General features: G+C 42.5%; 1 protein-coding gene across 1 annotated transcript; it reads right to left on the reverse strand.

Moving 5' to 3' along the window:
• Window positions 1-1,592: 1,592 nt before the first annotated feature.
• Window positions 1,593-26,603, reverse strand: LOC121449897 (vomeronasal type-2 receptor 26-like). The gene is made up of 6 exons (XM_041654559.1): window positions 26,395-26,603; window positions 24,962-25,253; window positions 19,025-19,822; window positions 14,827-15,036; window positions 11,163-11,286; window positions 1,593-2,569 (listed from the first exon to the last, which is right to left on the reverse strand). The coding sequence occupies exons 1-6, from the start codon at window positions 26,601-26,603 to the stop codon at window positions 1,593-1,595; spliced, it is 2,610 nt and encodes an 869-aa protein (XP_041510493.1).
• Window positions 26,604-27,256: the final 653 nt, after the last annotated feature.

Here is a 27,256-nt window from a genome sequence, read left to right on the forward strand (position 1 = left end):
ACAGGACATTTTGACGACAATTTCCTCTCCCTCCACTCTGCCCAGTCCTCACCTCCTCTCCCCCAGACCCACTCCTCCTCCATTACCCTTCAGCAAAAGAGCTAGTTTGCCATGGATATCATCCTAACATGTAAGACTAGGTACAAAGGGCCTCAGGAGCCAGGAGAGGCTCCACTTTGACCAGGTTTTGTTTGGGGATAGATCACCTTCTCTAGGACTGAAAGGACTAATTCACAAATTGAAAGCTGGCCCAGGGAAGCTGCAAGTGCCCTCCAGTCCACTACTCATACCTTTACCACTAGTACAAAGGATGTCACTTTTCTTCTTCCTTTACAATCGCCATAATAGCCAGAGGCTCCCCCAAGCTCCCACAACCAGGACCAGCGATGGCTAATAGCCCAAATGACCTCTGTGCTGTCTGTGTGACTGAGACCAGGCCAGATCCATAGCCCCTTAAGCTAGTACAAGTAGTGTACCTCCAGAGCCCTTCTTGGAAGAAACGACACAGATCCTGAGTTGTTGCGAAGTAATCACACTTCCTTGTGCAGCGGGGATTGATTCACAGCAGGGAGCTTTTCCCCCAAATTATACTGGACTTAAATACACTGGGAATAAACCACCTGTTATTAGACTTCCCCAAATCTGATCCACGTTGATGAAGTCAGTCTGCACCAGGTTTTCATTCCTCCCTCTTCGAGGGGTTCGCTTCCCTCTATGACACCTTCAGGGACCCCCTCAGAAAAAACAAATAGTGTAATCCAGCCTGGCACAGGTAGAGAGAACACCTACAAAGTTCTACTACTTCAGGGATCTATGAGGGCTCCAGCTGAATTTCATATCAAATTTTCTGGGCATGTAGCTTCTGAAAGGTTGACTGACTGTAAACTGAGGCTGAAGGATAAGAGAAACCATCAGAACTGAAAGAAAAGTTCAGCACACACTGTCCCAAACCTTAGCATTCATGTTTCCACCCCCAAATTCATTCCTGTAAGATCATGTGTTCTAGGAGGCTAAACCTACCGAATTTCTTTGTTTCCCAACTTATGTCTCTCAGTGCTTCCCAGAGCAAAATCTGATGCCTGGGCAGGAGGGAGATAGGTACTCATACAATTGTACTATCTCCAGTTGAAATCCCGAGCCTGTGGCCAGAGTCACAAAACTCAAAAAAAGAAGAGCCATGGGGAGTCCCTGGTGTTGCATCAGAAACTATGATGTTCCATTTGGCCCAGGGAAAAGCAAGTGCTAACTTGAGATTTTAACATGCAATCATTTGCCAGGCAAGTGGAAAGAATCACCACCAACTCACAGTAGCCAGCATCTCACATAAACAAACACTTCTCAGGGGCTGTTCAAATACATCCTGGGAGCTCACATATGAATGCCTCAAACTTTCCTAATTGTGATAAATGTTAGCAGTAAAATGGAGAGAGAGTAGAAAATAACATTGATGTGTCTAGTATCAAATCGATAGTCAGGAGTGTTTTGTTCTGAGTGTCTCACTCTTACTTTGATTGTTGCTTTAAATACCTTTGGATGCACACAGAAACAGTGAGCTAAAATCACAGTTGGTCCTAGTGGGCCCCCCTCAAGGACTAGGTCATGAATCCTTGTGGTGCAGACCTGGGGAGACACCTTCTCTGGAGCATCTCACTCTGCCTATTTTGCTGTGCCTTGTGACCTTGCCTTAGCCAGGCAGGTGTGTTCCTCTCTGGTCTCAGCAAGATGATGTAACACTTGGGGATGAAGATGCCACCCAGAAGGCCAGCTGTGGAGGCCAGGATGGAGAAGATCTCTACAGCCACAGTGGACTTGCCCCGGGCACTGTGGTACAGGGGCAGGAACGCTGTCCAGACACTGCAGAAGAGCAGCATGCTGAAGGCCAGGAACTTAGTCTCGTTGAAGACATCTGGCAGGCCCCTGGCCAGAAAAGCCACAGAGAAGGTACCCCCTGCCAGGAACCCCAAGTAGCCCAGCACACAGAAGAAGATGGTGCCAGAGCCCTCCTGGCACTGGATGACAATGTGCTGGGGCTCTGAGACCATATCCCTGTGTGGGAATGGTGGGGAGGTGGCCAGCCAGACCCCACAAAGAACAACCTGCGTGAAGGAAGCGATGAGGACCACTGAGGTGGAAGCCCCAGGGCTCAGGCACACCTGGATCCTGGCCCCTGGCCTGGTGACCCTGAAGGCCAGGACCACTGTGAGAGTCTTGGCCAGAACAGAGGAGACGGCCACCGTGAACACCACAGCAAAGGTCGTCTGGCGCAGGAGACACGTGAGGACACTGGGGCGGCCAAGGAACAGCAAGGCACACAGGGCACAGAGGGAAAGGGAGATCAGCAGGAAGTAGCTGAGGGTTCTGTTGTTGGCCCTGACCACGGGGCTGTCCCTGTGCTTCAGAAACACTCCCAGAACCAGGACAGCCAGACCAGCCAGGAAGAGTGCCACCAAAGCCAGCATGAATCCCAGAGGTTCCTCAAAGGCCAGGAAGATCTCTGTCCTGGGCAGGCAGCGGTCTCTGGTGTGGCTTGAGTACTGCTCCTTGGGGCACAGGAGACATCTCTTCATGTCTACGGGAGACACAGACACCATTTCTGCAACACTGTGCCAACTGCACCAGCTCGGAAGGAAGGTGCCCCAAGCACTCCCTGCCCTTACAGCCTTTCCATCAAGTCATGGATTTATGAATTATTCTTGGTGACCAGGGCTGGGATGGGTGATATTAGAGGCAGAGGCACAAAGAAAAAAGCTACATTTCTGTGTCTTTTTTATGTGAGGGTTTCTGTTTCTGTCCTCAGTGTCTCATGTCTCAGTGTCACAGGGACACTCAGTCTGAGTGGCAGAAGATGGATATGAACTCCAATGCCTCTTTCCTCAACCTCTTAAGTGCTGTGATTATACACCTGCACCATTATACCTAACCTATGCTTGTGTGTGCAGGTTTGTGTGTGCACACATGTTTATAAGTGGATGTACATGCTTGTCAAGACCAGACATTTAACATGTGATATAATTCCTCAATCTTCCCCCTTACTTTGCTAACTAAACTTATTTGTATATTTTGTCTGCATAAGTATGTTTGTGGGGGGAAGGGGAGCTCAGAGGTTCCTTGGCCCCCTGTCCTTCTTGGGCTCTCTGCAGGGCCTCCACTCCCTGCATACCGCCTCTTTCTTCCTAGCCCACCCAGCTCCCATCCAGAACCCTCCCCACTTCGGCCCCACTGCCCTCTTTCTGCACATAACATCACACAGCCCAGCCTGTCTGGGCACTGGGTCCGAATCCTCGGGGCACTCAAGCGGGCGGAACTCCCTTTGTTTCTATCGCCTGCCTGCACCAAGCAGGGTAGGCGCTTTGTTTGCGACCTGCCCACCAGCACGGAGGCCTGATCTCTCGGCGCCAGGAGAGACAGCGTTGGAGGTAGGCACTTTGTTTGCAAGCTGCCCAACCAGCACGGAGACCTGATCTCTTGGCGCCAGGAGAGCCAACGTTGGGGAGAGCCAGCGTTGGGTAGGCAAGGAGACCTGATCCGGTAAAAGAAGATTCATAAGGGAGCATTTGGAAGAAGAGATGGGCAGACGCCAAGGCAAGAATTCGCCCAAGAAGCTGAAAAGCAACATGAAGCCACCAGAAACCAGCGACCTCACAACGGGAGGACATGAACACCTTAATCAAGAAGAAGTAGAAAAGATTGACTTCATGAAAGTGATTGATGCCCTTAAACAGCATGTAAAAAACGCCCTTATAGAAATGGATGAGAAATATAACAGAAAGTTTGAAGAATTGAATAAATCAGTGAATGATACCCTAGAAAACCAAGGAAAAACAATCAAACAGATAATGCAAACAGTTCAAGACTTGAAAACTGAACTGGAGGCAAAGAAGAAAACACAAACAGAGGGCAGGCTGGACATAGAAAATTTAAGTAAACAAACAGAGTCTACAGAAACAAGCATAACAAACAGATTACAAGAGTTAGAAGAAAGAATCTCAGATTCTGAAGATACCATAGAGAAAATAAACACACTGATCAAAGAAAACAGCAAGTCCAACAAACTCTCATCACAAAACATTCAGGAAATATGGGACACAATAAAAAGACCAAACCTAAGAATAATAGGAGTAGAAGAAGGAGAAGAAGTGCAGCTCAACGGTCCAGAAAATATATTTAATAAAATTATAGAAGAAAACTTTCCCAACCTAAAGAAAGATATACATATGAAGGTTCAAGAAGCATACAGAACACCGAATAGGCTGGATCAAAAAAAAAATCCCCTCGCCATATAATTATTAAAACACAAAGCATACAAAATAAGGAAAGAATATTAAGAGCTGCAAAGGAAGAAGGCCAAATTACTTATAAAGGTAAAACTATCAGACTTACACCTGACTTCTCTATGGAAACCATAAAAGCCAGAAGGTCCTGGATAGATGTACAGCAGAAACTGAGAGACCATGGATGCAAACCCAGATTACTATACCCAGCCAAGCTTTCGTTCACTATAAATGGAGAAAATAAAATTTTCCACGATAAAAACAAATTTAAACAATACGCAGCCACAAATCCAGCCTTACAGAAAGTAATAGAAGGAAAATCACTAACCAAGGAGTCCAACAATGACCACAATAACTCAGACATCTAGAGACCCTTCACAAACACAAATCAAAGAAGGGAAACACACAAACTCTACTAAAAAAAAATGACCGGCGTTAACACCCACTGGTCATTAATATCACTTAATGTCAATGGACTTAACTCACCTATTAAAAGGCACAGGCTAAGAGATTGGATACGAAAACAGGATCCAACATTCTGCTGTTTACAAGAAACACACCTCAACCACAAAGACAGGCACCTACTCAGAGTAAAGGGCTGGGAAAAGGCTGATCAAGCAAATGGACCTAAGAAACAAGCAGGTGTGGCCATACTAATCTCTAACAAAGTAGACTTCAAACTTAAATCAATCAGAAGAGATGGAGAGGGGCACTTTATACTCATAACAGGAACAGTTCAGCAGGATAAAGTCTCAATCCCGAACATCTAACCCCTAATATAAAAGCACCCACGTACATAAAAGAAACATTGCTAAAACTCAAGGCAGCCATCAAACCACACACACTAATAGTAGGACTTCAACACTCCTCTCTCACCAATGGACAGGTCAATCAGACAGAAACCTAACAGAGAAATAAGAGATTTAATGGAGGTAACAAATCAAATGGACTTAACAGACATCTATAGAACTTTCCATCCAAATAGGAAAGAATATACCTTCTTCTCTGCAGCTCATGGAACCTTCTCAAAAATCGACCACATAGTCGGTAACAAAGCAAACATCCACAGTTACAAAAAAATATTAGTAACCACATGTGTCTTATCAGATCACCATGGATTAAAGTTAGAATTCAACAACAATGCTACCCCCAGAAAGCCTACAAACTCATGGAAACTGAACAGTCAACTACTGAACCATACCTGGATTAAGGAAGAAATAAAGAAAGAAATTAAAGTCTTCCTGGAATTCAATGAAAATAAAGAAACAACATACTTAAACTTATGGGACACTATGAAAGCAGTGCTAAGAGGAAAGTTCATAGCACTAAGTGCCCACTTAAAGAAAACAGAAAAAGCTCACATTGGAGACTTAACAGCCCACCTGAAAGCTCTAGAAAAAAAAAAGAAGCAGACTCACCTAGGAGGAGTAGAAGACTGGAAATAATCAAACTGAGGGCGGAAATCAACAAAATAGAAACACAGAAAACAATCCAAAGAATCAATGAAACAAAAAGCTTGTTCCTGGAGAAAATCAACAAGATTGATAAACCCCTATTCAAACTAATCAAACGGCAGAGAGAGAATTTGCAAATTAATAAGATCAGAAATGAAAAGGGGGACATAACCACAGACACAGAGGAAATTCAGAGAATCATTAGATCTTACTACAAAAGCCTATATGCCACAAAACTGGAAAAAGTAAAGGAAATGGACACTCTTTTAGATAAATACCATATACCAAAGTTAAACCAGGACCAGGTGAACAATCTAAATAGACCTGTTAGTCGCGAAGAATTAGAAGAGGTTATCAAAAACCTCCCTACCAAAAAAAGCCCAGGACCAGATGGTCTCAATGCGGAATTCTACCAGAACTTCCAAGAAGAACTAATACCTATACTCCTTAATGTTTTTCACAATATAGAAACAGAAGAGTCATTGCCAAATTCCTTTTATGAAGCTACAGTCACTCTGATACCAAAACCACACAAAGACTCAACCAAGAAAGAGAATTACAGGCCAATCTCACTCATGAACATCGACGCAAAAATCCTCAACAAAATACTGGCAAACCGTATCCAAGAACACATTACAAAAATTATCCATTATGATCAAGTAGGCTTCATTCCTGAGAAACTCAAAGCCATCCCACTAAACTCAGGAACACGACAAGGCTGTCCACTCTCGCCATACCTCTTCAATATAGTGCTTGAAGTTCTAGCAATAGCAATAAGACAACATAAGGGGATCAAGGGGATTCGAATTGGAAAGGAAGAAGTTAAACTTTCGTTATTTGCAGATGATATGATAGTGTACATAAGCGACCCCCAAAACTCCACCAAAGAACTTTTACAGCTGATAAACAGCTTTAGTAATGTGGCAGGATACAAGATCAACTCCAAAAAATCAGTCGCCCTCTTATACACAAAGGATATGGAAGCAGAGAGGGAAATCAGAGAAGCTTCACCTTTCACGATAGCCACAAACAGCATAAAATATCTTGGGGTAACTCTAACCAAGGAAGTGAAAGATCTATTTGATAAGAACTTTAAGGCATTGAAGAAAGAAACTGAGGAGTATACCAGAAAATGGAAAGACCTCCCTTGCTCTTGGATTGGGAGGAACAACATAGTAAAAATGGCAATTCTACCAAAGGCAATTTATAGATTCAATGCAATCCCCATCAAGGTCTCATCAAAATTCTTCACAGATCTTAAGAGGACAATAATCAACTTTATATGGAAAAACAAAAAACCCAGGATAGCCAAAACAATCCTATACAATAAAGGATTGTCTGGAGGCATTACCATCCCTGACTTCAAACTCTATTACAGAGCTACAGTGATGAAAACAGTGTGGTACTGGCATAAAAACAGAGAAGTCGACCCATGGAATCGTATAGAAGACCCGAATTTTAACCCACAAACCTATGAACACCTCATTTTTGATAAAAAAAAAAAAGCCAAAAGTATACAATGGAAGAAAGAAACCATCTTCAACAAATGGTGCTGGCATAACTGGAGGTCAACCTGTAGAAGAATGAAAATAGACCCATATCTATCACCATGCACAAAACTCAAGTCCAAATGGATTAAAGACCTTACTATCAGTCAGAACACATTGAACCTGATAGAAGAGAAAGTGGGAAGTACCCTACAGCAGACGGGCACAAGAGATCGCTTCCTATGTGTAGCCCCAACAACACAGACATTTAGGGCAACATTGAATTAATGGGACCTACTAAAACTGAGAAGCTTCTGTAAAGCAAACGACACTGTCACCAAGACAAAAAGGCAACCTACTGACAGGGAGATGATCTTCACCAACCCCGCAACAGACAACGGTCTGATCTCCAAAATATATAGAGAACTCAGGAAACTAGACTTTAAAATGCTAATTAACCCAATTAAAAAATGGGGCACTGAACTGAACAGAGAATTCTCAGCAGAGGAAGTTCAAATGGCCAAAAGACACTTAAGGTCATGCTCAACCTCCTTAGCGATCAGGGAAATGCAAATCAAAACAACTTTGAGATATCATATTACACCTTTCAGAATGATTAAAATAAAAAACTCCAATGATAACCTTTGCTGGAGAGGCTGTGGAGGAAGCGTACACTCATCCATTGCTGGTGGGAATGCAATCTTGTGCAACCACTTGGGAAATCAGTGTTTTGGTTTCTCAGGAAATTCGGGATCAACCTACCCCTGGACCCAGCAATACCACTCCTGGGAATATACCCAAGAGATGCCCAATCATATGACAAGAGCATTTGTTCAACTATGTTCTTAGCAGTATTATTTGTAATAGCCAGAACCTGGAAACAACCTAGACGCCCTTCAATGGAAGAATGGATGAAGAAAGTGTGGAATAGCTACACATTAGAGTACTACGCTGCGGTAAAAAACAATGACTTCTCGAATTTTGCATGCAAATGGATGGAAATAGAAAACACTATCCTGAGTGAGGTAACCCAGACCCAAAAAGTTGAATATGGGATGTACTCACTCATAATTGGTTTCTAGCCATAAACAAGGGTCACAGAGTCTACAATTGGTGATCCCAAAGAAGCTAAGTAAGAAGGCGACCCAAAGGAAAAACATATAGTTGTCCTCTTGGCTATGGGAAGTAGACAAAATGGCCAGGGAGAAAATTGAGATCTTGGGGGTGTTGTGGGATGGGGGTAAGGGGAGATGGGGAGGGAAAATGGAGAAGGGGAGAATGGGGGGAACTTGGGGAAAAAGGAGGATTGGGATAAAGGAAGGTTGGATAGGGGAGCACAGAAGCACAATTCTTAGTTAAGGGAGCCACCTTAGAGTTGGCAAGAGACTTGAACCTAGAGTGGCTCCCAGATGCCCAAGCCAAGGTCCCCAGTTAGTTCCTTGGGCAGCTGAGGACAGGGAACCTGAAATGACCCTATCCTAGAGCAATACTGACGAATATCTTGCATATCATCATAGAACCTTCATCTGGTGATAGATGGAGATAGAGAGAGAGACCCACACTGGAGCACTGGACTGAGTTCCCAAGGTCCCAATGAGGAGCAGAAGGAGGGAGAACATGAGCAAAGAAGTCGGGACCACGAGGGGTGCACCCACCCACTGAGACAGTGGAGCTGATCTATTGGGAGCTCACCAAGGCCAGCTGGACTGTGACTGAAAAAGCATGGGATAAAACTGGACTCTCTGAGCATGGCGAACAATGAGGGCTGATGAGAAGCCAAGGACAATGGCACGGGGTTTTGAACCTGCGTAATGTTCTGGCTTTGTGGGAGCCTAGCCAGTTTGGATGTTCACCTTCCTAGAAATGGACGGAGAGGGGAGGACCTAGGACTTACCACAGGGCAGAGAACCGTGACTGCTCTTTGGACTGGAGAGGGAGGAGGAGAGGAGTGGGGGGAGGGGGAGAAGGGTGGGAGGAGGGGGAGAAGGGTGGGAGGAGGGGGAGGGAAATGGGAGGTTGGGAGGAGGTACAAACTTGTTTTTTTTTTCTCCCCTTCTCAATAAAAAAAATGGGAAAAAAAAGTATGTTTGTGGGCTCAGGCATGCCATGGATTACACATAGTAGTAAACAAAACATTCATGAATTTGTTATTTTTTTCTACAATTTAGATTCCAGCGACTGAAATTATGCTGTCAGGTTTGATGGTGAATACTTTAACTTATGGGCCATATAAACAGTCTCCACAGCTTCTTCTTTTATAATGACCTCTTTTTTTTTACTTGTTGAGAGTTTTGTCTATATTGAAATCATATGTATGTCTGGAGTGTGCAAAAGTCAAAAGAAAGCAACAGTTTCCCTATAACTGGAGTTTACTTGGTTGTGATCCAACATGTGGTGTTTCTAACAGCTGAGCTGCCTCTATAGGCCCCTTTTCATTTTACTTTTTAAAACAGGGTGTCTTATTCAGCCTGGGGAACACTGAGTTGACTACACTCTCAGGCCACATTGCACAAAGACCCTCCTGTACCTGCCCCATGGGTGCTGAGATTAAAGGTCTCTTGTGTGAGTTCTTAACAGTTCATTTCATTGAAACAGGACCAGTAATTGGTCAAATTAACAAATGTTTTAGACTGTGCTGTGTCCCCAAAACTCATTTGTTGAAATCCTGCACCTAAGCATCTCAAAATGAGATATATTTCTCATGGGTAAACTGGAGATGAGTAATAAAGGTTAAATGAGAACTCCAGGTTAAATTAGGTACACACTAACTCCAACAGTGCAGCTAATCTACTAAGAAGGTGGAGCTGGAGCTGGGGGTGGTTGCACATGACTTTAATCTCATGATTTAATTTTAGGGGCAGAGGCAAGTAGACTTCTACTAGTTCAGGGAAAGACTGATAAATGTAGAGACTTCCAAGTCAGCCAGGGTTGCAAGCAGAGACAGTGACTCAAAACCAAACAACAAGCCAAGAGAAGACACCACACACACACGCTCACACATAAACACATACACACTCACAAACACACATAACAACAATGAATTGAGAGCACCCAGTGAGGATATTCATTTCCAAGGCCTCACACAACACCAGCTCTGGTGAAAACTTGGCTTTGCTTTCAAACTTTTAGAAAGATAAAGGAATAACTTCTGTAGCTGAAATAGTAGGGAATGTGGTGGTCCATTGCCACTAAACTTCTGGGATTAATCCCACTAATACAAAGCAAGAAGAAAGTCACAAAAGGACATCCACCATGCTATTCCAATTATAGGAGGTTTGAAAAGCAAGTGAAATCATCAGTGTTAGCAAAAGTTAGGGTTCTAACTACACAACAACTAGAAGCTTATGGAAGCAGTTTATGCCTGTTTCTTGATCAGGAGACAAGGATGTGCAGTTTTTGATGGAGGAGAATTCTTCTGCATTCTAATTATGGGTAGCATGCTTGTCTTTTAGAATAAAGCATTTACCTAACAATATCTATTAGCAGAGCTCTGGCTGAAGTTCCATGAGACAGCAAGGACTGCACGGTGTTTTGGAGGATGGGTGTGGGGGTTTGACTTAGAATAGCCCCAAAGTCTCATATATTTAAATGATTTCTTCCAACCTGGTAGATGTTGGAGATGGATAAGGAGGTGGAACATTGTGGGATGAGGGGTGTCACTATGGGTAGTCTTTGAAAGTTCAGACTCACACAACTGGCCCACTCTCCACCTCACTGCCTGCCTAGTGCCTGTAGATCAGAATGGAAACCCTCAGCTACTGCCTGGCACCATGCATACTGTCATGATGGATATGAACTAAGCAAGCCCCCAGTTAAAGCCTTTTCGTTTAGAAGTCGCCTTGGTCATGGTGTCTCTTCAGAGCAGTGTGACGGTAACTAAGACAATGGAAAAATACAAGAGACCCAAAATTCCCTTTGGTCCCTCAGATTCCAGATCTACATGTCCTTACCTTTTTTGTCTGCAAACTGTCCCTCGGGGCAGGGACTGCAATCAAAACAGCATTGGGGCGCTCCCAGTCTGGGCACTTGGCTGAACCCTGGAAGGCAGCTTTCACTGCAGACAGAGGTGGGCACCTAGTAACAGTGAGAATAGTGTTACTGGTGACTTTTAGGGATACAGATGCTTGACCTAACTTAAGAACCAGAACAGGATAGTTCCCTCTCAGCCCACTAGATGAGAAGCCTTTCAGAAAACATGTCTACCCGAGCAGATGCCAGACTGGAAAGGTAACTTTGAGTGTAATAAACAAAGAGCTACATGTGATTTACTTGGCTAAGGGATTAAATACATAGCTAAAAAGTTTGATGTGTTGTCTTTCCAGTCTCTCTGGGGCTCCTGCATCAACAATTGAAGATATGGGGGCAGGAGAGAAGGCGCCTAGGTTAAAACTACAGACTGTTCTTCCAGAAGATCAGGGTTCAATTCCCAGATCCAATATAGCAGCTCACACTGTAACTCCAGTTGCAAAAGATCCACTCTCCACCTCTGGCCTGCACAGACACCAGTACACAAATATAGATGCAGGGAAACATGCATACATGCAAAATAAAATTTAAACAATAATTTGGGTATTGACAGCCACTACAAAAGTCCATATAGCCTGGGAAATATTTTTTGATGCCTTCAGATTTCTTCTTTTTGAAACTACAGTCAGCCCTGTGGCTACATCATGGACTCCATTTCTAACTCAAAAGATGTAGTTGTCTCTTTTCCTTTTCTCTATCTCCCTCTGTGAAGCTGTTGAGATTTACAGTTTGACTGCCCTGGTGTGATTCACTTAAACTCTCATAACAAAGTATCATCCAACTTCAGTAAGCAGAATTGCAGGTACTGACTCCCAGAGTGCAAACAACAAGCACAGAGAGAGAGAGAGAGAGAGAGAGAGAGAGAGAGAGAGAGAGAGAGACTCTCACACATTCACAGCACACTCAGTGGCCCTCTCATTTACCTGGGACCTGCCAAGGATGACTCAGTTTATCTTAGCATAGCTCTACCTCCAGGCAAGGATTATGAAGAAGGAAGTGTGGGGTGCTGACCCTTCCCAGATCAAGACCATTGAAAAGTTCTTCAAAGGAGTCCTGAAAACACATAGTGTGCATCTTTCTTTCATACTTGAGAAATCCAAGAATGGGAATCTCATTCTCATGTGGAAAACCTTAAGGCCACCATTGACCAAAACGAACTTAGACAAACTTGCAGAGGAGGGGACTCTTTCTTCACTGGCTCAGGACAGAAAGCTGAGCCATTTCTATGTACCAGACTCCACACGTAGACATAAATGACACAACACTGTTTCTAATATTGTTAATAAATATCAGGGTTAGAATCTCAAATGTTTCTCAACCTCTCTTGTGTTGGACCACTAGTCACCTGACTGTGGGTATGTAAAGAATGATTGAATATTGATGCTATAGTAGTTTCAATGTAATTGGCCAAAATACGCTCATAAGGAGAGGCACTATGGGGGATTTGACTTAGTTATAAGAAGTGTGTCATTGTGGGGGTGGATTTGGGGTATCATATATGCTCAGTTCACCTCTTGTAGCCTACGGGTCAAGATTTAGGACTTTCAGTTCCTTCTCCAGGACCATGTCTGTCTGCAAGCCACCATGTTGCACCACGATGATAATGAATCAATCTCTGAAAATGTAAGCCACCACAATGAAATGTTTTTCCTTTCAAAAAGATATTGGGGTCATAGTATCTCTTCATAGCAATAGAAACCTTAACTAAGACAGAAGTTTGTTCCTGAAAATTGGGTATTGAAGTGAAAGGCCTGGTAAAGCTTCTGCTTCAATAAACATTGACCATGGTACAGTGGATTAGAAAAGCAGTAGGAAATTTTAAGTGATGCTTACTGCTACTATTGCTATACTACTAGGAGCATGGAAAACCAAGGTGCTGAGTGTGATTAGGTTAACTGTTGGTCGGGCTCAAGAAGCTTCAGAAGTAAAGAATATTAATGTATTGCCTAGAGATTGTTCTTGGGATATTTATGTGAAGAGTGTGGCTGCTGTTTGCACTAGTCCACAGAGTTTGCCTGAGGCTAAATTGAAGTGTTTTGGATTAATTTCATTGGCAGTAAAAATAAAATCTCAAAACAGCATAATATAGACCCTGTCATGTGGCTATTAGTATTAATTCTAATGAAAATTTCTAATGAAAAGGATCAAGCTGAGCAAGGAAAAATACAAAATGTAAAATTTGAAGAGAAAAGGAATATCATGACCTGTCATAGAGCTAAATCCTGTGTTCAACGTGATAAACAGATTAATAAATGGAATAAAATGAAAGTGACATAGTTCACTTCCTGTGCCTACAGGTCAAGATGTAGAACTCTCAGCTCCTTTCCCCAGCATGATTTCTGCCTATATGCCACCATGATCCATAAGAATAATTATGGACTAAATAAACCTCTGAAAATGTAAACCACCTCATTAAATGCTTTTCCTTTATAAGAGGTGTCTGGCTGTGGTGTCTCTTGACACTAATAGAAACCCGAAGTAAGAGAATGCTTCTGACAAGATCAATGGATTAATTCCTCAATGGATTCGCAATCTGTTAAATTAGTATACATATTAGAAATAGAACATGGGATTAGGTTTGGGGTAGTGGGACATGGAGGCTATGCACTGGTCAGATATAACTTGTTTACCTGTCTAATCTATCAAGATCCCTACCACCTTCCTGAGTCCCATGCACTCATCAGCAATCTCTCCCACCACACATGTCTGCTGTCTTGCATGACACACTGCCTCAATCACACACATCCAGAGCAATTGATACATCTGACCCTGAATCTCTAAAACCATGAGATGATTAAAACTTTTCCTCACTTAAAACTGTTCTCAAGTATTTGTCATTTTGGCTGAAATAAACTAACACAGTAAGTAAACTGATGGTCTATGGAACAGTAGTTAACTGAGTGTATCTCTATCTTCCTCCTCTCAGAGCAGGTCCTGAACAGAGACACTGAATATATTTCCAAGGGAGCACCAACTACAGATTCTCATTGTATTTGTACATCTTGTATGTTGAAACCTTCCCCCATTTCCATAAGTATGGGTGGTGGAAATGTGTGTATGTGCCATCGTAAACCTATGTGGACTCGTGTTCATGTATGGAAAAGCACATGTGGAGGCCCAAGGTTAATGCTGGAAATCATCCTCAATTGCTTTTCCACGGTGTTGAGGCAGAGGCTCAAAGGAAAACGCAGAACTCACTGATACGGCTAGGATTACTGTTCAGGATTCTGTAGACATCTCTTTGTTTCCATCCTCCAGGGATGAAATTACAGGTGAGACCCACTGCCCACTCAGCATGTACAAGTGTTCTGCAGTTCCAAAGTCCGGTTCTTTATAATGCATACAAAACAACTTGACCACTGAGCAATCTCCCTACCCCATCTTTTACATTTTCCTTTTTGCTGGTGAATCAATATCATTCAGAGAAAGATCTCTAATGAGATAAACAGTATAGCCAGTTATAACTGACTGACCCAATCAGAGCCACCTCAACTTCATGCACAGTAGTAATGAATTCCAATGGACTTGGAATTTCCCTGTGACTTTAACACACTAGGGTAAGTTCATCTCTGCATTCAGGAAACTCACTTGAATTTCCTCCTTCAAATGGACCATCATTTTGTTCCCCGAAGAGACTTGAGGGTCTATCATTCCTACATGGACCAAGCGGAATACACCCTTAGGGGTTTTCTGCGCATGGAAAATGTCAAATTTTTTCACCAAATCTCCATTGGCATCAAATATAATTTCACTTCCATCGGGAGTCTTGAAGTGCACATTCCTAAGAGCTTGAAGCAGCTGAGGAAAGAAGGGAGACATTGTAGACCAGCCAGGGGCAGTCTGGAGTCTTGTCCAAAATACCACATTCCATTCACCTCTGCAGTGAGACAGAGTCACTTCAACCAAGGATTGGCACCATTGGGCATAAGGAAGATAAAATATGTGTGATATATTCAGGATCTCACAAATATGTTTCTCTCTCTGGGGGGGACGGTGTGTGGTGTGTCTGTGTGTGTGTCTGTTTAGATAACACAAGCATTGTGGCTAACACAGATAACAATAATGGGCTAATGTAAGTTATAAGAATTAATAAGAAGCCTGAGCAAATGGGACAATCAGTTTGTAGTTAATGTAGACGTCTGTGTGATTTCTTTGCAACTTAAAGATTGTGAGAACTGGGCAGGACAGAAACTCAGACAATGAATGGTGCCCAACGTGTGAACAACTGCATCCACATAAAGCCTGAAAGAGCACAGGAAGTAAGTCTAGACATAAAATAATAGAGTAGATCATGTCTTACTGATAGCAGGATTTTTTAAGGTAGGCTCTGCTTGCTAAGAGGCAAGAGCCCTCATTTAATAGAGGCTTTCTGACTCAGCTTTAGCTGCAAGAGCTTGCAGCTCTTTAAAGAAGTCCTGACACAAAACACTTAAATGGTGTTGCTGAAAAGCTGACCGTATGCTTTCTGTTGGTGGCAGGAACCTTGAAACACCATAGAGTCTTGGCAATAAACATGGCTACATCCAGTAAATCCACCATGAGGCTGGTATCTCATAAAGCTAAGGAATGGGCTGGATCCAGCCATCAAAGCCATGGCTTCAATCCTACCCATATTGCTTAGCAAATTAAAGACTCATGTGGTCAGAAAAAAGAGAGAGAGAGAGAGAGAGAGATTCAAAGAAGAAAAATACCTTTAAATGGTTTACAGTGTGTTAAAATGTATGCAGGCTTGGAAAAAAGGTTAAAGTCCTTAAAATAAAAAAAGAAAGAAAGAGTACGTGGGTATGGTGGTATACACCTTTAATCCCAACACTTGGGAGACAGAGGCAGGCAGACCACTGTGAGTTCAAGGCATGGTTGCATATGCCTTTAATCCCAAAGCTTGGGAGGCAGAGGCAGACACATCTCTGTGAATTCAAGGTGTGGTAGCACACACCTTTAATCCAAGCACTTGGGAGGGAGAGGAAAGTGGATCTCTGTGAGTTCAAGGACAGCCTGATCTAGATTTAGACTTTCAGGACAGTCAAAGATACACAGAGAACCTGTCTCAAAAAGCAAAATATTAAAAATAAAGATAAAAGAAATAGAGGTTATAATAAAGACCATGTAAAGATGAAAAATACACAGACAATCTGGATACTGTATGTTATTATGCTCTCTTTGAATTGTTTGAATGCTGAGGAAGGAGCAACAGCTGCTAAAAGATATTTGCTTGTAAATGTTACTGAATTAATTCAAGATAGGTATTTTGAAAATACATTGACTTAAAAATGGAAGGCAAAGGTATGTTACTTTGGAGAAGAGATTTTGCTTTTGTTTCCACAGGAAATGAGAGGATGAGGATTCATTGTGAGTTAAGGAAAATCAGCTTAGATCAAGAAAGGTCACCTGAGAAATCTCCAGTAGGAACAGATGGCCAGGATGTCTGAGTTCAACATCCAAACAGATTCAAGACTTCTCCTTGAGATGATCAAGACTCACAGGATATTCCAGTCAGGACTCGATCATAATACTAAATTTTCTTTAGGTCCCCATAAGATTATCAGCACCACCCACCAGCAGGAAGTAGCCTGAAAAACTAAACCCACTTTCCAAAAAAAAAAGGACTATGGATGTCCTTTGGTTTTTTTTAAAAAGAGAGAGAGAGAAGTGGTAAGGGACAATTGTCTGTATTCTGTCAATGATGTGTTAAATAAGAACTGATTGACCAGTAGCCAGGCAGGAAGTATAGTCATGACAACCAGACAGGAAGTAGAGGCAGGTCAAGGAGAACAGGAGAATTCTGGGAAGAGGGAAACTCCCCCTGGAGTCCTGTCCAGCACAGAGGAAACAAGATGTGACTACGCCACTGAAAAAGGTACTGAGCCATATGGCTAACACAGATAAGAATAATGGGCTATTATAATTTATAAATGTTAATAAGAAGCCTGAGCTAATGGGCCAAACAGTTTATAGTAAATGTAGACCTCTGTGTGACTTCTTTGGGACTTAATGATTCTGAGGACTGGGCCAGACAGGAACTCAGACAACAACTCACTTCCCTTCACTTGTTCATTCTCATTCTACTTTATATCCTCATCATGAAGTACACACAGACAGTTTGACACTTACGTGTTTTAATTTTGTGATGAAATCTTCCTTTGTAGTCCAAGTTGGTCTCAACATTCTGTGTGCTAGTATGAGAAACATGGGCCTCAAAACCTGACCTACTGCAAATTTTAATCTGTCACCCCAGTCAAATGACAAAAATTATCACTGTTCCTCCTGTTTACAACCATATGTATGTTCATCAGGCACACACTATATACTCAGGTTATATGAGTGATGGTAATGAAATCACACCTCCTTCTTGGCCACCGTTCTCATTGTTTACCTCATCAGTGAGCAACATGTCTTCCAGGGGTCCTCTTATATATCTTGAACTAAGATACCGTGAGCAACTACAAAAAAATGGGTGGATGGATAGATGATAGATAGATAGATAGATAGATAGATAGATAGATAGATAGATAGATAGATGATAGATAGATGGATGAGGTGGAAGATGAATAGGTGGATACATGGATGTATCGATGGATCGATGGATTGATGGAAATACAAAGAGACAGGCAGGTGGACAGATAGATAGACAAAGACTCAGGGAAAATGGCCAACATACATTACACATGTATGAAATTATCAATAATATTTAAATAGAATAATAAGTAAGGGCTTTGGATATGGCTCAGTGATTAAAGCACTTGTCATAAAAGCCTGAGGATAAGACTTAAAAACACAGAACCCACGTAAATTTCAGGTGGATTTGTCAGCCATTCTCTAATTACATTCTCAGAACGTAGAGACAGGAGATGCATGAAAAAGCTGACTACCGAGACTAGCCACATCAGCAAGTTCTGGAATTGAGTGAGAAACCATGCCCCAAAAATTAAGATGGAAGAATGATTGAAAGGTGATTCCTTGTCATCCTCAGATATTCCCACAAGTATGTACAAGTGAGTGCACATGCCACCCACTTGTGCCCACATGCCCACAAACATGTGCCCATATACATGTCCCATACACCAAAAAATGAAAAATAAATGGCATTTGATATCTGGTTGAAATTCTGATTTGCAGAACATCTATACTAAAAGTCATCCACTGTTTATCAAAGCTTAAATTTGCAGTATTAAAACTCTATAATATGGGATGCCCTTCTATATGCATTGAATATGTATTGATTTTATTGGTTGATGAATAAAGCTACTTTGGCCTATGGCCAGGCAGAAAATTGTCAGTCAGAAAACCCAAGCTAAATACAGGAAAAAAGAAGGAAGAATGCAGACAGATGCTAGCAGCTGACAAAGCAGCAAGATGTGACGTCAAGCCACAAACTCATGGTAAAATATAAAATAATACATATGGGTTAATTTAAAAGGAAGAGCTAGTTAATAATAAGGTTAAGCTAATAGATCAAATTTTATAATTAATATAGGCCTCTGAGTGTTTATTCAGGAACTGCTGGGCAGGTAAAGAAACACTTACATATTTACTATTATGTGAAATACTAATTTTACTAGGCATCCTGATGGTGCTAAATCAGTCAACCTACAAGAACTCGACTGTTCTGAGATCCCACACATGGCAGGGATTCCTTGGCCACTGTTCCTTCTAAGAAGCCTCTCAGTAGCAAGTATGAAACATCCTTGCTAAAGCATACAGTCAGCTGCACCTCTATAGCTTAGTCAGAGTCAATGTCCTCTTTCCCAACCATCACGCAGTCACCCACTGCACACGTCTCTCTCACCTGCCAGGGATGGAAGTCCTGGGAATCTGTACTTTTCCCATCCTGCTGTCCACTGGTTATCATGTCTTGTAGGGCATGGGCAATGCTGTAGACAGCTGTGTAAGCAACATCAATTTTACTCACTTCTGGGAAAGGATACTGCTTGTTTATCAGACTCTCATTCCCTGAGCACAGCTGGACATCCTCTGTCACTGTGCTGCTCTGGTGGGGCCATGTGCAATCAAAGGTGAACTCCCAAAACTTTTTTATAAACATGTCTTCTGGAGTCTGGCTGGGGCGTAGGTTAGCAAGGAACTCTGGGAAGCCAGTAGCCCTGCTGCTGTAATACAGAAGGCCAAATGTGCCGAACAATACTTGGGAAATGCCTGGAATAGACAGGGCAAGTGCCATGTGTGTAGTTTCCTTGCTGACCCAGACCTGCCCTGAGACAGGAACACCAAGTAGGCCATGAAGAATGAGCTGGAAATTGGAATTGCTTAGAAAAACCAGAACAACCCTGGCTGTGCATTTCTGCATCTTCTGGACAATCTCTCCAATCTTCTCCATGGACTCATGGGAAGGGACATGGAGGGCGAACTCAATGCACACACCAGCTGAACTCAGTTCCTGAATGGCCAGAGAGCTGGCCTGCTCTCCAAAGTCATCATCATGGGCAAGAATGATCACCCAGGACCACTGAAAGTGAAGGATCAGCTGGATCACTGCACGGCAAGATGTGAGGTCACTAGTCACGGTCCGAAGGAAAGATGGGAACTGGATCTTGTCACTGAGGCTGGGTAGTGAGGACGAATAACTGATCTGTCAAAGAAAGAAAAATCAGACAATAGAGAGTGAATGAGACTGGGACTTATGCATAGGCTGATGATCTAGTTTGAAGGTGGGAAGGAGAGGGCTAGAGACATGGCTCAGCAGTTCAGAGCCCTTGTTTTTCTTGTAGAAGACCCAAGTTCAAGTCCTAGCACACACCAGGTGCCTCACATCTCCCTACAACTCCAGATCCAGGAAATCTAATACCCTTTTCTGGCTTTCTCCTACAACTATGGCATAGACTCACATATATAAACATACACATGAATGTATATTAATTATAAAACACAAATATTTTTAAGAAAGGTCTTGAGCATCCTGTATTGTGATGGTCCTACAAGCAGTTGTGGACTCTCACTGGCTGCTCATCCCAGACACAGCCCTTTGGCTTCAAAAATGAAGCTCAAAACTTCAATGAATGAAGCCTTACCTGATCTCCTCTCAGTATCTGTCCTTCACCTACATCCTCATATTTGGTTTCTGCACCTCAGTTAGGATTCATGTGACTCTCTGGTTAGCAGACAGCTGTGATGCTGTTCTTTTTCATTTTCGTGAGTGTGTGTGTGTGTGTGTGTGTGTGTTGTCTGGCAGTACATGTGTGGAGGTCAGTGAACAAATCGTGGGAACTAGTTCTCCTCCACCACATGGGTTCCAGGGGTTCAAACTCAAGTGGTCAGGCTTGGATAGCATCTTTACACCATCAGCCATCTTGCTGTCCCTAGTAGGAACCAATGGGTCCCAGGTAGAACCAACAGGCACAAAAAATGCTCAGCTCTTATCACACCACCACTGTGAGTCTTTCTAGCTTCCAGACAAATAGGAGCCTGATTTGTCAAGTAGTTGAGGAAGAGGTGATACCATGTTTTCAAAAGAGAGATTTCTAGAAGATGTGATATCTGGGGATCTATGTCTGTGTTTGTTTTGAAGGACACAGAATATGGCTTCTCAGCATCGGGGTATGAGTGCAAAACCTTCTCCTGCCACTACAATATGTAGAAAAGACTTATTGTTTCAACACAGAGACCCTAAGTTTTTCATATTTGTAACATGGACGGGGGCCTGCTTGTTGTTGGGCTTTTTGTCTCTCCTGGTACCCCACAACTATTTATCCCCAAAGAAAATCACACAAAGGTCTCCATAAATTATAAGCTGATTGGCCCATTAGCTCTAGCCTCTCACTGGCTAACTCTCTCATCTTGATTAACCCATTTTTTCTGATCAATGTTAGCCATGTGGCTCAGTACCTTTTTCAGTGAGGCACATTACATCCTGCTGCTTCGGTGGTCTGTGCAGGAGTGAGAGGAATCAACTTCCTCCTTCCAAGAATTCTCCTGTTCTCATTACATCATTTCTACTTCCTGTCTGGTTTTCCCACCTATATTTCCTACCTGGCCAATCAGCGTTTATTTATAACATGATTAACAGAATACAGACAATTCTCCCTCACCACTTCCCCCTCTTTAAAAAAAAAAACAAACAAACAAAGGAAAATATCCATAGTCCATTTTTGGGGAATGTGGGCATAGTAATCCAGGCTACTTCCAGCTGGTTGGGGGTGCTGGTAATCTTATGGAGACTTAAAGAAAATTTAGAGTTATGATCAAGTCCTGACTGAAGTATCCTGTGAGTCTTGATCATCTCAGGCTGCAGTCTTGAACCTTTTCTGGATGAAGAACTCAAACATTTGGGCGATCAATTCCTATCAGAGATTTCTCAGGTGGTCTTCCTTGATCAAAGCAGATTTTTCTTAACTCTGAATAAATCCAGAGCCTCTCATTTTCTGTGGAAACAAAAGTAAAATCTCTTCTCCAAAGTAACATACCTTTTGACTTCAACTGTGAAGTCAAGGTATTTTCAAAATACCTATCTTGGATAAATTCTACAGCATTTATAAGCAAATATCTTTTAGTAGCTGTTGATCCTTCCTCACCATTTAAAGAATTTAAAGAAAGCATAATAGCATACAGTATCAAGATTCTCTGTGTTTTTTTTTTCATCTTTACGTGGCTTTATTTTAACCTCTACTTCTTTTATTTTTACTTTTACTTTTTGAGACTTGTTTTCTGTATATCTTTGTTTTGAAATAACTCTGTAGACCAGGCTGTCCTTGAACTCTCAGAGATCCCTCTGTCTCTGCCTCCCAGGCATTGGGATTAAAGGTGTGTCCTGCCACACCTTGAAGTCACAGAAGTCAATCTACCTCTGCCTCCCAAGTGTTGGGATTAAAGGTGTGTACCACCACACCCAACTATTCTTTCTTTCATTTTTTTAACTTTAAGAAATTTAACCTTTAGCTTACATATATTTTTAACAAACTGTAAACCATTTAGAGACTTTTTTGTCTTTGAATCTCTCTTTACTGTATATGTCTCTCTTTTTCTGACCACATGAGCCTTTAAATTACTGAGCCATATGAACAGGATTAAAGCCGTGGCTTTGCCGGCTAGATCCAGCCCATTCCTTAGCTTTCCAGCCTCATGGCAGAGGGACTGGCTGTAGCCATTTTTATTGCCACCACTCTATGGTACTTCAAGGTCCCTACCAGCAAGCAAGCTGCAGCATTCTGCTCCCAGACTACACTCAGTCAGACTGCCTGCCTGAGTCAGAGTTTGCCCTGGCAGGACAGCCCAGAAAGCCAGCATTTTACAATGGCAAAGCTTTTTACCTGCTATGGCTGAAAACCGAAAAACATGCATTCAGCTTTTCATCAACACCGTTTAAGTGTTTCATGGCAAGACCTCTTAAAAGAGCTGCAGAGTTTTGCAGTTAAAGCTGAGTCAGGAAGCCTCTCTTAGATGAGAGTGCCTGCTAGCCTCTAACAAGCAGAGCAGACCAAAGAAATTGCTGCTACAAATAAAACATGCTTTATTCTATTCTTTCCCAAGATTTCCCAGGCTTTTTGTGGATACAGTTATCCACGTTGGGCAGCCATTTTTAGACGGAGCGGTAGGCTGTGTTCCTGCCGCCTGGCTCCTGGCTGCCTGGCTAGCTTATGCCGCGAAATAACAACACATAAACTATAATCATATAAACACTGCCTGGTCCATTATATCTAGCTTCTTCTTGGCTAACTCTCAAATATTGCTTTAACCCATATTTAGTAATCAGTGCAGCACCACAATGGTGGCTTACCAGAAAGATCTTAACCTGTGTCTGTCTCAGAGAGGAGTGGCATGGTGTCTGAGCTCACTTCCCTTCTTCCCAGCATTTTGTTCTGTCTACTCCACCCACCTAAGGGCTGGCCTATCAAATGGGCCAAGGCAGTTTCTTTATTAAACAATGAAATCAACAGATTGACATATGACCTTCCCACATCACATATGCAGGGATAAGGCAGACTCAGTCTCATTCGGGTGGTCATGACAGCATAACCAAAAGTATAGGAACATAAAAAACCCTATAGTCAAATATTCACAGAAACAGTATGCATGAGAGCTGCAAAGAGGAAGCAAGTATGGTAGTGAGGGCTCACTGGTGTGAGAGAAACACGTGACAAGGAGCAACGTTAGGGAGGAAGAGCTGACTTAGGCTCACGGTTTGGGAAAATAAAATCCATGGGGTGGTGTACACATGGCAGATGCTCAATGGAAGCAGATGTGACCCTGGTATAACAGGAAGCAGAGAATATACAGAAAATGGGACCACCAATTTTAGCCTGAATCCCTACCTCCTCCAGTGGCTCTCCAAATAAAGGTTTAAAAACCTTCTAAGAAAAGCCCAGGCCTGGGGGATAAGTCTACAACCACATGAGCATATTTCATATTCAGAGGTAAGGAACTGATAAAAGGAAAAACAATTCATGGCCTTTACATACAAAAGATTATAAGTATTCTTAAGGAGAGACCTGTTGGCACTTGCTACAACATGGATGAACCTTAAGGCATATTCAGTGAAAGAAGCCAGGTCAGACACCTACCTATAGTGTGAATCCAGTCATGTAAAAAAACAGAAAAACCAAATACACAGACACAGAAATTAGATTAGACGTTGCTTCAGATTAGAAATGATGGGATGTGGTGCCAATGGGCTTGCGTGAAGGAGGTGTCTCTTTGCAGGAAAAAGGACATGTTCCAAATCACCTACGGTAATCATGCTAAGATATAAGTCACTAAATCATTCAACTTAAATAGATAAATTATCCTGAAGTCACCTCTTCAAAACTAAAAACTGAGAGGTTTGCCATATATGGCCACCCTGTGGGAATGACAATAATGGATGCATTGATGGGAAAAATCCATGAGGTAGAAGAGACCATTCGCATGAGCTCAATTTTCTAGACTCAAATCTCAGCTCTGCTAGCTACAGCCAGGTGAGATGACTGATAAGCTGTGTTTTTTATTTTCTTCGTTGTTTCTTTGTTTTCTCAGTGAGCTGGGGAGATGTCTCCACAGGTAAGGGTGTTTACCACCAAGTCTAAAAATGTCATTTACTTCCCAGAACCAACATAGAGGAAAAGAACTGACATCCAAAAAGTGTCTTCGAACATGCAGATGGAAACAATGGCACTGGTCTTGAGTATACACACTAACACCCACAAATAATAATTAATAATAATAATAATAAACACTGTAGAGATGATTCAGTGGTTAACAGAATTAACTATTTCAGTAACTACTATTTCAGTGAACTGAGTTTCAATTCCCAGCACCCATGTAGCACTGATAAAACATCTGCAATGCCATTCTAGGGTATTCCATGTCCTCCTCTCATTTTCATGGTTATAAGGCACACATGGAATACATGTGTGCACATAAATATATATACATGCATATATACACACATATGTGTGTATAAAATTTACATATATGCATACATGGATATGTACATGTGTATATATACATGAAGGAAAAATACTCATACACATAAAATAAAAATAAATAAATCTTTAAAAATATTTCTTAAATATAAAAGATATGTTCTCAGTTTCCTGGTCAATGAGAGGGATGCCAGTTCTCTCTAAACTATCTTTATCTGTATATGGAGGGGAACCATGTTAGACATGGAGAATACTTGCAGGGACCCTGGCTCCACAACAGAGCTGCTCACGCCTGTGGCCATCACCATCAGTTTCTCTATCATCATTAAGGGACTGCACTACATTCATGAAGGAAGAAGGCTTGAGTAACTCACCTGGGGAAACTTGTACAGCCCCAGAAGTCTGGCCATGGAGACAGACAGGGATGACCGTGTGTCCCCAACCAGAGCAGCCTGAGGAGAGCCATGCTGGCAGGTATAGTTGGGGATGGGCTCCTCCTGCCTCGAGAGAAAGCTCATTGTCTCGTGGAGGGCTCCATGTACTGAGTCAGCAGAGTTTCGAATGGAGAAGCCCAGAGTCAAATTGGGCAACAAGTGAGCACTCCTATTAATCTCCTCGATGGCAAAGACAAAACTCTGGGCCACGCGGTAGCCCCACTTGGAAACGCTGAGGGAAAGACAAGCCCACATTTATCCCTCATGATGGGGTAAACTGAACACGAATAAACACAGGGACTCGAGAGATACAAGTAGAACAACATCTCCACAAGTATTTCTACATAGATGTGCAGAGGAGCACACTTCAGAATACTCAAAGGGGAGCCAGAGGGAATGTGGAGCCAGTAATCAGAGGGGACAGTTTCAGAAGACAGAATGGATAACTGAAGATCTATTGAATTAGTTGGGTGTGGTGGCACACTTGTTTAATCCCAGCACTCTGGAGGTAGAGCCAAATCCAGGTACCAAGAGCTAGCTACTTAAATAGAGACCTTGTCCCGTCCAAACAAAGAAAAAAAAATATTGCACAGTACACTTGGTTAGAATTAACAGTAACTAACATCTATTTCAGAATTGCTCATAGTAAGAGCCAGAAGACAGAGAGAAGAGATGTGAAATGTTGTCTTTGGTATATGATTTAGACATAGCAGACATATGAGCCATCCAGAAGCCATTCATGCATGGACAAATTCCTTCTGTGACCCTAAAATTCCCTGCTGAACTATTGGCAGAGGATGTATTCTGGGGGAAAGGCACACATTGTTGTCAGTCATGTTCCCAACAGGTGAACCTACAAACTTCACTAGACAGTTCCAGACCTGCAGACACAAACAGTCCTTGGTAAAATGGGAGGGTCACAGCTGGGTCGGGTGGTGCATGCCTTTAAACCCAGAATTGGGGAGGGTCAGGCAAGAAAATCTTTATGAGTCTGAGGCTAGCCTAGACTACAGACTGAGTTCCACAACTGTTACTGCTACACAGAGAAAAACTATAGAAAAAAAATGGAATTTGAGGTCAGCCTGGTCTAGAGAACAACTTCCAGAATAGTCAAGCTTAGGCAGTGAAGGACAGAAATCTGGGGAAGATGTAATTGAACATGAGCACCCATACTTCAGTCCAGTACAAAGAAGACAGACAGATAGACAGAGGTGATGTAAAAGGAGAGCAACAGAGCTTCTGCATGGATACACAGAGAAACGTGGTGGCCATCTAGCTGGGACTCTGAGAATCAACCCCTATCCAAGGCTTCACACAAACTTGTAAATCTGCTTCTGGGTTTCAGAGACTCCCATTCCACATCCAACACTTACTCTGAAGTCAGCAGTCCAGATGGTGGAACAGTGAAGTCAGACAGGGTTCCGATAGAGAGATAAAAGATGGGGAAGCTGCCTCCCACAATTACATCCCCAGGACGGTCAAAGTGAGGCCTCTGCCTTGGCAACAGCCAGGCTCTTGGTGAGGAAAAAGCAGACACAGAGACACAGCCAAAGAGAACAGGAAGGAGAGTACACAGCCACATACCTGCTGGGAACCAGGCAATCAGTGACAGGACAGCCTCATATGGGGCAATGGCTAGCAGTGAAGAAGGCTTTTATATGGGAGGATACTCTCGATCAAGGAACTGAGGCTAAGACCACACTGGGAATTCTAGATTTGCAGGCTGTGAGGAAAATATTGATCACGACATGGTGGAGGTGGGTGACCACTAAATCCCAGAGTCATTAAAAGTTTTATTCCCTTCTCCTGGGTCTTCTTACACTCTTTGCATCCAAGGTCACAGTTCTGGGCATCATTTGCAGACTACAGGAAGGGAGCAATGGGTCTGATTGTCTCCTGAGGGACTTGCAAGCCCAGGAGCAGCTGTGCTCAGGACAATGTTTAGTAGAGAAACCCCAGGTGAGTACAAGAAGCAAACAGCTCAGAAGCTAAATTCAGATATTTAGCACACTGTTCACACTCTATAGCCCCTGAATAGACACCCCATGTGTCTCCCTTGTGTTGATCCACTATGTTCTGGGTGGTTTTGCTGTTCCTTAAGAAATTTTCAGAAAAGTTTATCTACCACAATTTGGAAATACATACAACCAAACACCAGAAAGCAATACCCATGTCTTTGTAGAGCCATTACTCATCTTCCCAAGGTACTGAGCCTTTTTCTATAATTTGAAGACA

Source organism: Microtus oregoni, unplaced genomic scaffold (assembly GCF_018167655.1).
Source record: "Microtus oregoni isolate MIOR12 unplaced genomic scaffold, Mior012 000006F_ref0000085, whole genome shotgun sequence".
Lineage (NCBI taxonomy): Eukaryota > Metazoa > Chordata > Mammalia > Rodentia > Cricetidae > Microtus > Microtus oregoni.